At 43.3% G+C, this 19,075-nt stretch overlaps 1 protein-coding gene and 1 pseudogene across 1 annotated transcript; both read left to right on the top strand.

The window, feature by feature from the left end:
- The first annotated feature begins 60 nt into the window (after positions 1-60).
- Positions 61-2,161, top strand: LOC124002641 (UPF0669 protein C6orf120 homolog). Its single transcript, XM_046310223.1, has 2 exons — positions 61-192; positions 1,096-2,161. Exon 2 carries the CDS (start codon positions 1,160-1,162, stop codon positions 1,706-1,708), a length of 549 nt encoding a protein of 182 aa, XP_046166179.1. The 5' UTR covers positions 61-192; positions 1,096-1,159; the 3' UTR covers positions 1,709-2,161.
- Positions 2,162-5,302: 3,141 nt separating this feature from the next.
- Positions 5,303-19,074, top strand: LOC124002609 (annotated as a pseudogene).
- Position 19,075: the final 1 nt, after the last annotated feature.

The raw sequence follows: 19,075 nt of genomic DNA on the forward strand, positions 1-19,075 counted from the left end.
ATATAGGCCCAGTGTTTATTTTTTCTGTTCAATTATGAATGTGCTACTTTCCCTGCACAGTAGGCGGCGCCAGTGGATGTTTAGGTGTGAGAGACCCCGGAAAACGGAAGAAGTGAACTTTACACTGACTGGTTCGTTAGTTACTGGCAAAACAATAACCATTACTAAATCTGTGCTCGGAACAATGTGCTGGTGAGTAGCTAATTTTGTTGTTCCACAAACCTGCTAAATATTGTGATAATAGTAATTGTTGCTTCTCGTCGCCCCGGAAAATTGTTTGTGCTGGACAACTAACGTTAACGTTAGATAGCAATGTAACGTTAATTTAGCGTAGCCAGTTAGCCAGCTTGCTCGGATGAAGAACGCTGGCAGCAGTAGCTTGCTCCTAGCAAGGCTGATGAAATGTAGCTATGTTCATATCAAGTGAAAGCTATTTGCATATGTTTTGTTAAATATATGAATTTAGCATATAGTCAACCAGCCACAAGAAATATTATTATTATTAAAAATACTCCCTTGACGTTATGCTATCTAGCTAAAGTGTCCACATCATGGCCACGCGCTGTCAAACGTTGGAAAGCAAACAATTGCTTTAGGACTATATTCTGCGTTCGCGCATAACTGAGTCTAGCTTTATAAGCTATTTTGTTAATGGGATTAGCCAGTCTGTGGCTGCTCTAATAACTAATTCACAGGCCAGCGATTTAGACTGACATGTGCAAGTGAGCATTAGCCAGCAGTCAAAGCAAGGCAGACAGATAGGGTGGGCGTAACGTCTTTACAGATGGCTACTCAAGAAGTAACTGCTAAACATGTGTAGTATAGTACAAGGTTGCAGAGGTCACGCATTGCTAATCTTTAGAAGAAGCTAGCTTGCTACTGTATTTATAGAGCAGAGATTGGCTTGGCGTGTAGCCAATACAGTGCTCCACAGACAGGAGGTGTCCGTTTTCTAAACATCCCATAAAAGTCAATTGGCAGTCTGACACTATGTTCTGAAGACCATATTTCCCCCTTGAGGATTTGCCCTGTACAAGCTTTATCATGCTTATACTGTACTGTAGGTAATGCATTTGTTTCTGTGTTGCCCTTCAGGTTATCAACAGATGGTAGAAGGTGGGTGTTGTCCAGTTGCTGACTCTGACCATCCATCTACACTATGGTGCTGTGCAGCAGCCTGCTGGCTGTGGCATTCCTCCTGTCTCAGACTGGGGGGTTCCTGCACTCTTTGGAAGAGGATGCCCTTCCTAAGGAGTGGGTCCTGCTCCACGTGGTGCAGGGCCACATCGGGGCGGGGAACTACAGCTACCTGCGGCTCAACCACGACGGCAAGATCATCCTGCACATGCGCAGCCTCAAGGGGGACGCAGACCTGTACGTCTCGGACAAAACTCTGCGGCCCAGCTTCGACACCTACATGCTGCAGTCGGTCACCTGCGGCCAGGACGTGGTCATAGTGCCTGGAGACTTTGTGAGGCCCGTGGGGATTGGCATTTATGGCCACCCGTCGCACCAGGAGAGCGAGTTTGAGATGAGGGTGTTTTACGATCAGACTTCCCTCCAGGACCCGTTTGATAAAAGGTCGTACCCCTCTGAGGAGGAAGGGGGGAAGCAGAGATATGCTCCAGATGACTTTGAGGAAGAGGAGTCAATCTTCTGGACTATTTTAATCGGGATTCTCAAGATTATACTTGAAATTTTGTTCTAAGAAATGTGTGCTGCTGCTCTCTGCCATGTGCATTAAGAATGAGGATACTTGTGGTATATTTCAGCTGAGCGCATGTGTTAATCTCTGGGCCTGGTTTGCCAAAAACATTTTAAGGCTAAGTTCGTCTTAGAATCATAGGATGCTTTTGGGAAACCTGGGCCTGGCATTGGTGATCTGAAATTAACCTGAGGGGAAGAAGTGGAAAAATCTAAGGGAATATTTATTTTTTAAAATTTCGTAATTCAACTGATTGTCTTTTGATTAATGACAAAGACAATGCCTCAATTACGTTGCTTGTCAATCAGCCTCTAGGCTGAAGCATACCTCTGAAAAAAATATTTTTATTTTATTTCACCTTTATTTAACCAGGTAGGCTAGTTGAGAACAAGTTCTCATTTGCAACTGCGACCTGGCCAAAATAAAGCATAGCAGTGTGAACAGACAACACAGAGTTACACATGGAGTAAACAATTAACAAGTCAATAACACAGTAGGAAAAAAATGGGCAGTCTATATACAATGTGTGCAAAAGGCATGAGGAGGTAGGCGAATAATACAATTTTGCAGATTAACACTGGAGTGATAAATGATCAGATGGTCATGTACAGGTAGAGATATTGGTGTGCAAAAGAGCAGAAAAGTAAATAAATAAAAAACAGTATAAAAACAGTATGGGGATGAGGTAGGTGAAAATGGGTGGGCTATTTACCAATAGACTATGTACAGCTGCAGCAATCGGTTAGCTGCTCGGATAGCTGATGTTTGAAGTTGGTGAGGGAGATAAAAGTCTCCAACTTCAGCGATTTTTGCAGTTCGTTCCAGTCACAGGCAGCAGAGTACTGGAACGAAAGGCGGCCAAATGAGGTGTTGGCTTTAGGGATGATGAGTGAGATACACCTGCTGGAGCGCGTGCTACGGATGGGTGTTGCCATCGTGACCAGTGAACTGAGATAAGGCGGAGCTTTACCTAGCATGGACTTGTAGATGACCTGGAGCCAGTGGGTCTGGCGACGAATATGTAGTGAGGGCCAGCCGACTAGAGCATACAAGTCGCAGTGGTGGGTGGTATAAGGTGCTTTAGTGACAAAACGGATGGCACTGTGATAGACTGCATCCAGTTTGCTGAGTAGAGTGTTGGAAGCCATTTTGTAGATGACATCGCCGAAGTCGAGGATCGGTAGGATAGTCAGTTTTACTAGGATAAGCTTGGCGGCATGAGTGAAGGAGGCTTTGTTGCGGAATAGAAAGCCGACTCTTGATTTGATTTTCGATTGGAGATGTTTGATGTGAGTCTGGAAGGAGAGTTTGCAGTCTAGCCAGACACCTAGGTACTTATAGGTGTCCACATATTCAAGGTCGGAACCATCCAGGGTGGTGATGCTAGTCGGGCATGCGGGTGCAGGCAGCGATCGGTTGAAAAGCATGCATTTGGTTTTACTCGCGTTTAAGAGCAGTTGGAGGCCACTTGAATCAAACTACTAGTATTTGTATATCTATATCAATTTTGCCATCTGATTTAAATGACTGGGTTATGTTCTGTATCTATGGACACAAGCCAGACACAAATCTTAGGTTGCTACCCAGGCAGGCTGGTCATTAATTCTATCGGTTACCAGAGACACGACCCAGTCGTTCACTTCTTTTGTTCTGTATCTGTGGACGCAACCCAGTCGTTCATTCTAAATGTTCCATTGCCATGCTGGCTGGCAACATTGTTATCCCTTGCTTGCTAGCTAGCCAACTATGGTTAACTAAGTCACGTCAAACAGCGCAACCAGAATAACAGCAAAGTAACTGCGTTTGTTTAAGCTGTTTTCCAGAGACATTTCTCATCAGGACACTGTTCAGAGGAGTAAGCTAACACAAGCCCTTCAAACTGAAGCTGGAAAGACTACAAACTAGCTGCATTTCGTTTTACCGATCCTATTGACATTTCTTTGTGTATATCCATAAAAATTATGCGAGTTTATTCATGATTTCGATTGGCTGAGAAAAGCTGCCTGCCAACTCCCGACACACGTTCATTACTATGGGATAGCTGGAGATCGAATTTCAATTTTGAAACAATGTTGCAAATGTCAGAGATGGACAGCAAGGTGTATACAAGTCTCCGCTGTTGAAAATCAACTGCTAGTCGAAAAGAAATGGGAGAGGTATTTCAACGTCATAGCTTTAGCCGGTGCTAATTTTTGCAATAGACACCGGCTGGAATGCATCCCAAAACAGCAGGCAGAGAGAGCGTTCACGAAGTGTGTCGTTGAGGCATGTGTCGATACTGATAGGATCGGATAAATACAACGCTGCTCTCTGATCAGCTTTCTCCATTCAAATCTTACCTTAACATTCTAATTATTCCACGATACTGACGATGGATCAGCTCACAAAAGATATCACATATGACAAAAATATTAGGCAAACCAAGATTTGGCACAACGTGAAATGTATATTAAGACAAATTACAGACAATATCATACAAGTAACAAAATGGAACTCATTTGATTGAACATGAAATGTATTTCAATATGATTTAAAATGGGTCTATATCCTACTTACTCTAGGCTATTTATATTTTAATGCAATCATCTCGGTTTTAATTTGAAGCGTGTTTTTATACCTCGCTTGTTTGTATCAATTGCAAAGATGTTGGCATCTTTGTATTTGTAGTGAACTCCGTTCTGAAGTTCTCAGCAGTGAGGCAAATAAACTGTGACTTTATGTTTAGTGGAGATATGTGTATCAAGTGATGCCGGAGGGCAAGTAGCATCTAACAATGTACTTAGCTGTGCTACGAGTGGTCTGAGCCAGGCATTCGATTATGAGCATTTAAGTCCAAAGATGGGTTTTGGAAACCGCTCAGAGATTTAACGATGCGCCTACAAAGGTTATAACGATGAACTTCGCCTTAAGATGTTTTTGTGAAACCGGGCCCTGTTCAATAGGTTCCAAATGGGAACAAATTACTTGAAGTGGAGGCGGCAGGCACTACCTGAAACTTTTCAATAGGAATAATATTTTGCATTTGAAAATGTTTGCTCCCATGTGTGCCTAATGAACATGACTCAGGTCTAAATTGGTGTCCTGGGTCTGAATTATGCAACAACTAAATATCAGTACACCAGAGAGCAGAGATGTTCAACAGTGCCTTTTGATCTGTCAAGTCTTGGGTGAATGGCAATGCAACATCTCATGCAAATGGAGTCATTTTATAAGATTTTCAAATAAAGATGTATCTTTGCAAAATACCTAGTGTCAGATTGTCTGTCTGGGATATCACAATATTTTTGTAAAATGAATTCAGATTCACTAAGTGCAATGTTTATCCCAGTTTGTTCACTTGACCGTATCAGACTCAGTGAAATGCATATAGGTTTCTCTTACAAGCAATATTTGTACATATTTCTTAACATTATGCATGCATGAACACATCTGACATGAGGCAAAAGCAAGAGGACCCTGCTCCACACACTCGAGGGTGTCAAAATAAAAAATAAAACAGTCTAAGATTAAGTCGTTCCTTTTAAAATAAAATATCCTCTTGACGCAAGAACAGTCCTAAAATAAATGGTCAGTTGATAAACTCGTCGGCAGTGATCCTGTTACCTGCCTCCATTTTGTGTTGGACGGCCCATTTCCGGGTTCTGAAGGGAGAATCTCGCTTTGCTTGCTGGTCAAGACGAGAGCAGAATAAAAAGTACATGAAATAGGATATAAACTGGAGATACGCGTGCCTCGAATTGTTTATGCACATAAATTGAACTTGTTTACAGCCATAGTTAAAACGCCAGCTAAATTCCACTTGACAGCTGTCGCGAGTAAACAGTAACTTAGCTAAAGCTAACTTTGGGTATCGGATTTAGTTGATTTCGCTAGCAAACAAATTAGCTGCTAGTGTTTTGTATTTGATTTTCTAAGCAAGTAACCAAGAGAGCCGCCCACTGCCTGGGATTGTGTTAACTAGCAAACTTGCCACAACTGCAGTGTACATTCATGTTATTGAAGACGAGACTCAAATCCTTCGAGACGGGGTAAGTCACTGCCAATCCACCCAGCTAACTTTCCTTAGATCAACATGTTATCCAGATAATGGATAGTTAACACACCTTTATATACATGTTACTTATATTGCTACATTAATTCAAACAGTAATGCACAGTTAAGTAGTTCAACTTTTAGGCCAAGAGGAAGGAATTGCATTTTTTTTTCTAACGTGCATGTTTTTGGGCTCGCTCACCTGTCACTTCTTGTAGATTGACGGAGTGTGCATAGACATTGGCTAGCGACTCGAGAACACTTCTGATTTGGAATGTTCCCTTGTCAAATCTGTGCTTACAGTTCAGTAAAACTGTCACATTTTCTGCTTATCATAAAGTGAAATTCAAGTGACACTTCTGACTCTTGCCTGCACGTTTTAGGGTTGCTAGTTTGTTTTATATGACGTTAGGCCCATAATAGTTAATGACATCATGCACTTTTTTCCCCCCTCATTTATTTACCCGTCGACAAAAGCATATAACTCAGTTGGTCACATATTAGGTTGGGGAAGGAACTGTACACCTCCCCTACCTTGTAAGAATGTCATAAAACCTCAGACAGGATTCACATTGTAGTCCATTGGCAATTCTCCAAGTAGGCGCATGTACAGGTGGTAACTGCCAAAATAATGAAAACACGACAGTAAATTAGGAAAGCAAGTGCTTCCACACAGGTGTGGTTCCTGTGTTAGTTAAGCAATTAACATCCCATCATGCTTAGGGTCATGTACAAAAATGCTGGGCAGGCCATTATTTTGGCTACCATGGCTATGCCCCCATAGGATGACAATGCCCCGTGTGGAAGCATGAGTGGTCACTGAATGGTTTGATGAGCATGAAAATGATGTTACCCATATGCCATGGCTGCCTCAGTCATGAGATCTCAACACAATTTAACATTTATGGGAGATTCTAGAGACATTTTGATAGGTGTAAATGGTTGGTGCCGGTAGGGCAAAAACAATAACATCAAATCCTGTCAATGGATGAGTCATGAAGTGGTGGGCTGTGCTGTCCACTCTCGGTTTCGCTCGAGGTAGCAACTTACAACGGCTGCTATGTTTCTGTTCCTTATCGCCTCACTGGCAAGCTCACCCGATGACATTCCATTTGTTTCCCTCTTCTGTGAAAACCTTTTCAAACACTCTTGACAGGTAGCTTGTGGAATGGAGTTTAGAGGTGAGCGAAGGAGGGTGGGGTTTGCTGCGCGGCCTAGCTCAACGTGCTGTATGTCAGTATTCACAATGAGCTCCGCCCAGCAAGCGAACATGTTTGGGGAGCTCTCCTGAGCTGAATCATTCTAGAGTGAGTATATGTATGTAGAATTTGAGGATAGCTGTTTTTAGTGTGGGCCACGCCACCATTGTAGTCAACAACTACTAATAGAGGTGAATTGTAATGGTCCTTGAACAGATGTCCCAATGATATCTTGACTTGCCTGAATTCCATACAGTCTACCAATGTACATCCTCATTGTGTCATGATTGACAATTTTACTCTATCCCCAGTTCAGGAGTGTTAATTTTTTACCCTGTTGTGTGCATTTAATTGAGCCAAGTCTCCCCTCTGTCTTGTTTCGCAGGAGTTTGAGGGTGTACCCAGAGCTGAGACAGTGAACAAGCCTCCTCCCCAAGGTGACCACAGAGGGACAGGATGCCCGTCCCTCCTCCTCCCCCCCCCCCTCCTCCAGGACCCCCCCCCCTCCCTCCACCTCCAACCAGGTCAGTCCAGCTCCTAAACCGATATTCAAAACATGACAAAACTCAGTCCTCTGAAGGGTTTCTAGAGATTCATGATTACATGATAAAATAACATGAAGTCACTCATTATTTGCTGTTGTATTGTTAAGGATGATACGACACCTTCTGATGTTAGATACTATACCTAATATATTATTATGCCCACATTTCCCATAGTATGATTTCTAGGGTTGATATGCCATGTTTATAAAGGCTTCAATTTAATGATGCAGTTTTTACCTTTTAAACAAATCCAAACACAAACCAAGAAGGTCCAAGCTGGTCAAACACACACCCATGCAGGCACCATGTGGATTACTATCGATTTGCACCATAATGCTGCATTGCCATCTACTTTATCTGTTGCTATAACGACAGTACGGTATGCAGTTCATGTTATCATTTGTGTGGTCAACCTAACTAACATGGTGGTTTGCGCTTATCCTCTCCTCAGGCGAACACTAAAGCACCTAAGTTGAATCGGGATGAGGCGAAGGGGAGAGGAGCGTTGCTCTCTGACATCTCCAAAGGAGCCAGGCTGAAGAAGGTTGGAGTGGTCAATGACCGAAGTGCACCTATTATAGAGAGTAAGTAGCGTAGTAAACATATAGGAGATAGAAACTAACTTTTGCACTCTCCTCAATTCCCGCTGACACACACTCACACAGACTTTATACATACATACATACAGTACCAGTCAAAAGTTTGGACACACCTACTCATTCCAGGGTTTTTCTTTATTTGTACTATTTTCTACATTGTAGGATAATAGTGAAGACATCAAAACTATGAAATAACACATATGGAATCATATAGTAATCATAAAAGTGTTAAACAAATCAAAATATATTTTTGATTCTTCAAAGTAGCCACTGTTTGCCTTGATGACAGCTTTGCACACTCTTGGCATTCTTTCAACCAGCTTCATGAGTCACCTGTAATGCATTCCAATTAACAGGTGTGCCTTTTATTTATTTGTGGGATTTATTTTCTACTTAATGCGTTTGAGCCAATGAGTTGTGTTGTGACATGGTAGGGATGGTATACAGAAGAGTGCCCTATTTGGTAAAAGACCAAGTCCATATTATGGAGAAAAAAATAAATAAAATAAGCAAAGAGAAATGACAGTCCATCATTACTTTAAGAAATGAAGGTCAGTCAATCTGGAAAATGTCAAGAACTTTGAAAATTCTTCAAGTGCAGTCGCAAAAATCATCAAGCGCTATGATGAAACTGGCTCTCATGAGGACCGCCACAGGAATGGAAGATCCAGAGTTACCTCTGCTGAAGCAGCCTCAGAAATTGCAGCCCAAATAAATGCTTCACGGAGTTCAAGTAACAGACACATCTCAACATCAACTGTTCAGAGGGCACTGTGGATCAGTCCTTCATGGTCAAATTTCTGCAAAGAAACCACTACTAAATGACACCAATAAGAATAAGAAGAAGAGACTTGTTTGGGCCAATAAACACAAGCAATGTACATTAGGCCGGTGGAAATGTTTCTTTTTGGTCTGAGTCCAAATTTGAGATTTTTAGTTCCAACCTCTGTGTTTTCGTGAGACTCATAGTAGGTGAACGGATGATCTCCGCATGTGTGGTTCTCACCATGGAGCATGAAGGAGGAGGTGTGAGGGTGCTTTGCTGGTGACACTGTCAGTGATTTTATTTAGAATTCAAGGCACACTTATCCAGCATGGCTACCACAGCATTCTCCAGCAATGAGTTGGTCCGCGGTGTGAAGGAAAAGCAGCCAACACGTGCTCACCATATGTTGGAACTCCTTCAAAACTGTTGGAAAAGCATTCCATGTGAAGCTGGTTGAGTGAATGCCAAATATATACTTTAATTATTTTTTTGAAATAGTTTTTTGGTTACTACATGATTTCATAGTTTTGATGTCTTCACTATTAATCTACAATATTAATCTACAAAAACCCTTGAATGAGTAGTGGTCCAAACTTTTGACTGGTACTATACATGCTAAATTCCTTGCCACAAAGCTTTCAACAATATAAATGCAAGCATTATCAACACAACAGCGTAACAAGGACATTTGTACCTCTGCTTTCCCCAGAACCAAAGGAAAGTGGTGGTGGCTGTGGTAGAGGAGGAGGGAGCAGTGGTGGGTCAGGGGGAGGCCCTGGAGGCCTTTTCGCTGGGGGCATGCCAAAACTTCGATCAGTTGGAGCTGGAGGTAAGCAGAATTCACAAAATAGGATTAGAATGTAAATGGGGCCCTATAAACTAAGCTTTATTTTTTGCCTGGTTCTGTTTAGTTAAATTTGTTTTTCAGTTGCTAGCTGTGCCACTAGAGATCCTGGTTCTAGTCCAGGCTCTGTCGCAGCCGGCCACGACCGGGAGACCCATGGGGCAGCAAACAATTGGCCTGAAGCTGGTGTGAATAGAACACAGAACAGATTTACCACTTAAACTTGCTTTACCACTTAAACTTGCTTTCAATAAGAATAACATGTGTAACTCACATTTCTATGTGAATTTGGTCAGGTCACCCCCAAAAGTTACATATTGCAGCTTTAATAGAAAAAACAAATTGGATGTTCTAAGTCCACAGCAATGCTTATTTAGATTATTGGCTGTAGTTTAATGCAAGTTCGCACCAGCAAGAGACTGTTGTTCAGCAACATTTCTGTAGAAAGTTGCAGAGTTTGGCCACTGGATTGATGCAAATATAATCATATAATTCTGTCAGGTAGGGATAGGCTACTTTGTAGTTAACGTTTAATTGTAGTTAACGTCTTGGAAAAGCCTTTCCATCTCTACCAGAAGAAGGTTGAATGACAATTCAGAATCACTGATGCATTTTTTTTTCAAGTTCAATACATTTTTTATGAATATTGTTGAATTCCATTTTGTCTGGATTCTGTCCACGTTCTCCACAACATGGATTTAATAGGGCCCTATATAAATACACCACTATAAATATACTGCAGAAACAGACTGGCACCCAGGCAACTAGATGTTCTACATTTGCTATGAATCTTGATGTGAATGGGTGTATTTATGCATAGTGTTCTAAGATGTGTGTTTCTATGCCTTCCTTCCAGACGCCTCAGTGGGCAGATCCGCCCTGCGTCCCCCAGGCTCCAGACCTGCAGCCCCCCGACCCACCCCAGGCCGCTCTACCTCCCCTTCCCCAGGAGACAAACCCTCCCCAAGTGATAAACCTTCACCCCCGGAGCCCCAGCGCTCCCACCGCCCCTCTCTCCCCGACATCTCCCGCCCCTCAACCAGTGCCAGCTCCTCCCACTCCTCCAGTGGGGGCATGAAGCACAGTACTTCAGGCTCAGCTCCGCCCCCTCCTTCAGGCATAAAACATAGCACATCAGCCCCACCCGCTCCACCTTCTTCGACAGGGGCCATGAAGCCCAGCACATCCGTCCCAGCTCCTCCCCCGCCATTTAACCGAGGTGGTTACCGCAGCAATGCCCCATCAACCCCGCAACAAAAGGCCCCAGTAGGCATCAGCAACAGCCGGGAGAAGCCCCTCCCCCCGCCGCCCCAAAGAGGCCCGGCTCCGCCCAGTTCTGGCGCTCCTCCTTCATCAAGACTGCCTCCTTCCTCCACGCGGCCGCCCACTGGTGGGTCCTCGGTGCCCCCTCCGCCCCCACCTTACAGGCACTCCATGGGCCCCATGGGGGACCATGGTGGAGATGGGGCTCCGAAACTTCCCCAGAGGCACAACTCTCTGCACAAGAAGAACACCTCAGGCGGAAGCTACGGTGGACGCAATCATGCACCTCCTCCACCCCCCTCGCCATCTCCAGGACTTCCAGGTGTTGGCAGACCACCCCCACCTGCCAGAGAGCCCCCCAGCAAGAGATCAGGTACTAGAAGATCAATCCTTTCTTCCACACACAATTTCATGGTCGGAAAGGATGGGTAGTAGCCATAGTCTTAGACATCTCAACATTGTTTATGTCCCATTATGCTGTCCGAGCATTGGACAGTTCCACTGAGTCAATCTTCTGAAAGGGGGCATACTGTTTATTACCTTTAGTGTGTTGTTGGAATAGGTATGAAGCCAATGTTGCAGATTTTACTACCACCTGCAGTTATAGAATGTTTGCTCACAAGTATACAGTGCATTCAGAAAGTATTCAGACCCCTTGACTTTTTCCACATTTTGATACATTACAGCCTTATTCTAAAATTGATTTGTTTTTTTCCCCCTCATCAATACCCCATAATGACGAAGCAAAAACTGCTTTTTAGAAATGTTTGCAAATTCATGCATTTTAAATATCAAATGTATGTAAGTATTCATACCCTTTACTCTGTACTTTGTTGAAGCACCTTTGGCAGCCTTGAGTCTTCTTGGGTATGATGCACCTGTATTTGGGGAGTTTCTCCCATTCTTCCCTGCAGATCCTCTCAACCTATTTTCAGGTCTCCAGAGATGTTCGATCTGGTTCAAGTCTGGGCTCTGGCTGGGCTACTCAAGGACATTCAAAGACTAGTCCCGAAGCCACTCCTGTATTGTTTTGGCTGTGTGCTTAGAGTAGTTGTCCTGTCTGAGGTCCTGAGCTCTCTGGAGCAGGTTTTCATTAAGGATCTCTCTGTACTTTGCTCCGTTCATCTTTCCCTCGATCCTGACTAGTCTCCCAGTCCCTGTCGCAGAAAACATCCCCACAGGATGATTCTGCCACCACCATGCTTCACCGTCAGGATGGTGCCAAGTTTCTTCTAAATGTGATTCTTGGCATTCAAGCCAAAAAGTTCAATCTTGGTTTCATCAGACCATAGAATATTGTTTCTCATGGTCTGAGAGTGTTTAGGTGCCTTTTGGCAAACTCCAAGCGCACTGTCACGTGCCTTTTACTGTGGAGTGGCTTCAGTCTAGCCACTCTACTATAAAGGTCTGAATGGTGGAGTGCTGGTCCTTCTGGAAAATTCTCCCATCACCACAGAGGAACTCTAGAGCTCTGTCAGAGTGACCATCGGGTTCTTTGTCACTTCCCTGACCAAGGCCCGTCTTCCCCAGTTGCTCAGTTTTGGCTGGGTGGCCAGCTCTAGAGTCTTGGTGGTTCCAAACTTCTTCCATTTAAGAATGATGGAGGCCACTGTGTTCTTGGGGACCTTCAATACTGCAAATGTTTTTTTGGTACCCTTCCCCAGATCTGTGCCTCGACACAATCCTGTCTCTGAGCTCTACGAACAATTCCTTCGACCTCATGGCTTGGTTTTTGCCCTGACATGCACTTTCAACTGTGGGATCTTATATAGACAGGTGTGTGTGTGTGTGTGTGTGTGTGTGTGTGTGTGTGTGTGTGTGTGTGTGTGTGTGTGTGTGTGTGTGTGTGTGTGTGTGTGTGTGTGTGTGCGCCTTTCCAAATAACGTTCAATCAATTGAATTGACCACAGGTGGACTCCAATCAAGTTGTAGAAACATCTCAAGGATGATCAATGGAAAACGGCTGCACCTGAGCTCAATTCCGAGTCTCATAGCAAAGGGTCTGAAGACATATGTAAATAAGGTATTTCTGTTTTTATTTTTATAAGTTTGCAAAGATTTCTAAACCTGTCATTATGGGGTATTGTGTGTAGATTGTAATTTAATCAAATTTAGAACAAGGCTATAATGTAACAGTGGAAAAAGTCAAGGGGTCTGAATACTTTTGGAATGCACTAATTTATTGGCTGATCCCTCCTGATGACCCGGATGGAATCATGTGATCCTTACTTAACCATAGAAAGTCCTCAATGGCACGGCCCATGCTAAATTGGGCTTTTGGGCACTAGAGTCGTCTATCTATCTATGGTAATTAGGTCTGACCCTATTTAGTCGATTGTTTGGTCGATAGGCTGATGGTCGACCAAGATTTTTTTGTTGTTGTTGAGCAGTGGCAAATATGTTTTTTAAAATCATGTCCGATTCATGCCTGTCTGAGTGGACTAATCCATTACGGAGGCTGCGGAAATGGCACACCAGTAGTACATTTACCGTTAATCCCCATTTCTAATCTGCAATGATTGTTTGGTTACGGTCATTTCTGTTAATGCCGTCATTAAATTATTATTACGGTCTTACTGTTCTCGTTGTAGGAGTGGACACATTGTTTGCAGAGCACACAACCTAGGCTACACTTGTGAAGTTTTGGTTTATTTCATTAGATTAACAAGTTGTCAATGTGTTCATTGTCTTTTCTTTGGAGTGCTATTGTCAATCTTGAGTAAGGACACTCACCTGATTTATACATTTAGAAGTAGGACTAGTCTACATGGCCTGCGGCAAATGTAGGCCTATAAATGTGGCTATTTGGGGATCTGATACCATTTCTGATTTTCTTAACTCGCCATCACTGTGGAGCATCTCAAAGTATATTTTTCTTCGCCTCAAACAGCAAGTTAAGTCTATTTTTACATCCATTGAGAATGACAATAATTCCTCAATGTACCTATTTGAACCATCTTTCTCCCTTTCGATTATCCTACCACTCAGCATGAGGGGGGAAAAATCATGTTCAAACCTGGTGGACACATCATAAAATAGACCTAAGCATGACTTCTTAGCCCTTGCGCAAATAGCCTACAGCTGTGTCTGTCTGTCTGGAGCTCACTGGTGTGGGAAACTCTGAGCGCCAAGAATATTTTATACACTGGTGCAAGTTTGCTAGTTAATGGAAAAGGTTGCCGACCACTGGTGTCGTCTATTACTGGCAGCAGCGGGCAGAGGGTCGGGAGTAGGTCTTTGTTCTTCTGGTTAGGCTGTATAGATCTCTGGCTCCTTCCCTCTTTTAGCAATTTGTATATTTTCATTGAAGCGTCAGATGAGCTCAGTAGCCTACATATAGTTGATTTTGAAAAATGGATAGACAAATACACCTTTTAAAAGTTTTGCCAATCGATTGTTCTTGTTTTTTTTTTTGGGGGGGGGGGCAGCCCTAATGGTAATTGCAATAGAACAATTGCTCCACCTTTTCAGACCTACGTGAAGTAGGACCGAGGGGTTGATTTGGAATTGAACGTTTTGAATACCCCAGCTGCATATTGTCATTAGACGGCTGAGGCCTTTGCCATGAGGCCTCCTGGTTTCTCTGCATTCCACAAGTTCTCTGGAATATTCTGGCATTCCTTGCGCTCTCGTTCTCTCTCTTTGACAGCTTACAGTATCTTGTCTTTATTGCAACTTGACCACTCCAGATTGCTTGGGCATGGTCTGTTATTTAAGGACATGCAGTGTATTTGGAAAGTATTCAGACCCCCTTCATTTTTTACCACGTTTTGTTACGGCACAGCTGCCTTCTAAAATAGATGAGGGCAAAAATTATTTCATCCATCTACACTCATTACCCCATAAGGACAAAGCAAAACAGGTTTTTAGACATTTTTGCAAATGTAAAAAACGATACCTTATTTACTTAAGTATTCTGACCCTTTGCTATGAAACTCAATTGAGCTCAGGTGCATCCTGTTTCCATGGATCATCCTTGATGTTTCTACAACTTGATTGGAGTACACCTGTGGTAAATTCAATTGATTGGACATGATTTGGAAAGGCACACACCTGTCTATAATAAGGTCCCACAGTGTACAGTTGAAGTCTGAAGTTTACATATACCTTAGCCAAATACATTTAAACTTTGTTTCTCACAATTCCTGACATTTTAATCCTAGTAAAAATGTCCTGTATTAGGTCAGTTAGGATCACCTCTTTATTTTAAGAATGTGAAATGTCAGAATAATAGTAGAGTGATTTATTTCAGTTTTTATTTCTTTCATCACATTCCCAGTGGGTCAGAAGATTACATACTATTTGAGTGTATTTGGTAGCATTGCCATTAAATTGTTTAACTTGGGTCAAACGTTTCGGGTAGCCTTCCACAAGCTTCCCACAATAAATTGGATGACTTTTGGCCAATTCCTCCTGACAGAGCTGGTGTAACTGAGTCAGGTTTGTAGGCCTCCTTGCTCACACACACTTTTTCATTTCCGCCCACACATTTTCTATAGGATTGAGGTCAGGGCTTTGTGATGGCCACTCCAGTACCTTGACTTTGTTGTCCTTAAGCCATTTTGCCACAACATTGGAAGTATGCTTGGGGTCATTGCCCATTTGGAAGACCCATTTGCGACCAAGCTTGAACTTCCTGACTAATGTTTTTGAGATGTTGCTTCAATATATCCATATCATTTTCGTTCCTCATGACGCCATCTATTTTGTGAAGTGCACCAGTTCCTCCTGCAGCAAAGCACCCCCACAACATGATCCTGCCACCCCCGTGCTTCACGGTTGGGATGGTATTCTTTGGCTTGCAAACCTCCCCCTTTTTCCACCAAACATAACGATGGTCATTATGGCCAAACAGTTCTATTTTTGTTTCATCAAATTTAGAGGACATTTCTCTAAAAAGTATGATCTTTGTCCCCATGTGCAGTTGCAAACCGTAGTCTGGCTTTTTATGGCTGCCTTTTCAGGTATCTGAGCGGCCTTTCAGGTTATGTCGGTATAGGACTCGTTTTTACTGTGGATATAAATACTTTTGTACCTGTTTTCTCCAGAATCTTCAAAAGGTCCTTTGCTGCTCTTCTGGGATTGATTTGCACTTTTTGCACACAAGTACGTTCATCTCTTGGAGACAGAACGTGTCTCCTTCCTGAGTGATATGACAGCTGCGTGGTCCCATGATGTTTATACTTGCCTACTATTGTTTGTACAGATGAATGTGTTAACTTCAGGCGTTTTGGAAATTGCACCCAAGAATGAACCAGACTTGTGGAGGTTTCTTGTTAACAAGAAATTTGTGGAGTGGTTGAAAAACGAGTTTTAATGACTCCAACCTAAGTGTATGTAAACGTCTGACTTCAACTGTCTATCCGCAAAAACCAAGCCATGAGGTCGAAGGAATTGTCCATGGAGCTCAGTGACAGGATTGTCGCGGCACAGATCTGGGGAAGGACAACCATCTCTGCAGCCCTCCACCAATCAGGCCTTTGTGGTAGAGTGGCCAGACGGAAGCCACTCTTCTGTAAAAGCCACATGACAGGCCGCTTGGAGTTGATTTGGAAAAGCACACACTCGTCTATATAAGGTCCCACAGTTGACCGTGTATATCAGAGCAAAAACCAAGCCGTGGGGTCGAAAGAATTGTCCGTAGAGCCCCGAGACCGGATTGTGTTGACGAACAGATCTGTGGAAGGGTATCAACACATTTCTGCAGCATTGAAGGTCCCCAAGAACACAGTGCCCTCCATCATTCTTAAATGGAAGAAGTTTGGAACCACCAACACTCTTCCGAGAGCTGGCCGCCTGGCCAAACTGAGCAATCCAGGCAGGAGGACCTTGGTCAGGGAGGTGACCAAGAGCAACAATTGAATCCATTTTTGAATAAGGCTGTAGGGTAACAAATGTGGAAAACTCAAAGCATCCGAAGACTTTCCGAATGAGCTATACCACTTTTTTTTCAGGTTACTGTAGAGTACAGTACATTCATTTTTCAGAAAGTTACAGGTTGGAAGGGATATTTTTGCGCCTTAATTGCTGTTATGTGATTATTTTTATCAGGCATCATCATGGTCTTAATATTGTGTGTGTTTGTTTGCTACCAATGCAGCCCCTTCTGCACCCAATCCTGGGTCACGAAACGGGGGTGGTGGGCAAGCCCCTCTTCCCCCGCCCCCCTACCGGATCCACAGTGCTATCACTCCCAACACCACCTCCTCGGAGCCACCCCACCACACGCGGGGGCCCAGGCCCCCTCCACCCCCTTCATCTTCCTCCCGCACCGGACCCCCGCCGCCTCCCCCCGCCCATCCGCAACGGATACTCCTCATCCTCCAAGTCCAATATAGGTGAGTCAGTACAGGCTAATTTCCTCCATCTCCCAGTCCTGGTCCTCAGTGCCCCCTGTACATTCTGGTTTTCATGGAAGTCCAGTTTTTGAGCAGCTGTCACTGCGTTTGATTAATATGTGATTGACCGCTTTTCATTGCTTTTTAGAATCTATTTTGTGTTGAGTATTAACCTCCACAGCTCTGAACACGGTCTACTTTGGATCACTATTGCCATTTTGTTAGCTCTCAAACCAACAGACATGTTGGAGACATTAGTAGCCTAGTTGTTGTTGGTAGTAGATTGTCAGATATTATAGCCCCATATTCAAATGCCAGCTCAGTCATGCAAATGTCCCCCAGTAGTTCCTCTTGCATTGTGACCAATCCAGAGCGTTCATAGAGTTCATAGATTGCACAGTCAGATTAAAGTTTCCAGGAGAACTGACCGTTGTGCATGGCTTTGTTAATGGAAATGGACATTACTAGAGCAAGCTCGAAGTCAAAAAAGCATAACTTCTAATTTGTTTATATGCAGGACCAATGCTAAAATGTTACTGTACTTTATTCATTCTATTACTATACTAAGGTGTTGGCCTTAATTTGTTTAGTGTTATCTTGATTTATGTGTTGTTGACCTTTACCTTTTCTGAACCCTCAGAGGATTTTGAGTCCAAGTTTGACTTCCACCCAGTGGAGGACTTCCCACCCCCTGAAGAATATAGGAATTTCACCAAGATCTACCCCAGCAAAAGCAATAAACCTGGACCAGGTACAGGATTAGGCTTCATTCATTCTCCACACCACTGCCTGCATACATACTGTACACAACATCCAATATATGGCCTCTGCACTACTGTCACAATGTTATTACCATATGTAATGTCAGCTGGGATTGAGTTAAAGCGAATATGGGCTCTTTCAAATCGTCTTTCTGTGATTCCTCGCATTCTGTCGACTTGCCTCCTTTGCACTTGTATTGGAGAAGGTCCATGATCCCTCCCCTTCTCCAATTTGTTTTGAGAATGATGTGAGGAATTGAGAAAAGATTAATAGAAAAGAGCCACATGGTTGTTTTTTGGAGGTAAGAAATGACCTGATGTAAACCTTTTTGTTTCCTCTACTTCCTGTAGGCATGATCCGAGGAGTACCTCCAGCGCCACCGGTGGCTAGGTGAACTATGGAACTCGGGAACAAAATGACTTTAATTAATAACTCAGTCTAATCAGAGGACGCTCAGGGGAGTGGCGTGACACTCAACGCATACAGGTCTAAACCTAGACACTTTATATGACCACAAGGAAACAAGTCAACCCCAAACGTTATAGAAAATTCAATAGTCTTGTTAGACGCTATGTTTTTATAAAGCCCTACACTACCAGTCGCTCTCTTTTGCACAAACACTTCAGACACTTCTGTTTCAGCATGATAGAACAAATCCACTCTGAACTGAGGTGCTGAAGAACAGACCTGTTTGACTGTTGTGGACACAAGCGTTGCATTGATTATACTTTATAGCAGCAGGACCAACTAAGAATTCTGCATTTCATCTTTTGAAATGTGTGCATAATCCACGGTAATGATGATGTTGATGATTTCCTGCGATTTATGAATGTTTTTAAACTGTTCTATTGTTAACTGCAGTAACTGTGCCATCAGTGGGAAAATATAGGACACACACCGTTGCCAACAATGCGTTGTGTCAATTGGTGTACGTGGTGGTTTTTTAAATGCCGTGCTTCCAGTGCCCTGAGGTGTGTGTGTGTGTGTGTGTGTGTGTGTGTGTGTGTGTGTGTGTGTGTGTG

The sequence above is a fragment of the Oncorhynchus gorbuscha genome, linkage group LG18 (assembly GCF_021184085.1).
Source record: "Oncorhynchus gorbuscha isolate QuinsamMale2020 ecotype Even-year linkage group LG18, OgorEven_v1.0, whole genome shotgun sequence".
NCBI lineage: Eukaryota > Metazoa > Chordata > Actinopteri > Salmoniformes > Salmonidae > Oncorhynchus > Oncorhynchus gorbuscha.

What these genes read in the sequence shown, in the direction of transcription:
- LOC124002641 (XM_046310223.1), top strand. Translation starts at nt 1,160, where the DNA reads ATGGTGCTGTGCAGCAGCCTGCTGGCTGTGGCATTCCTCCTGTCTCAG.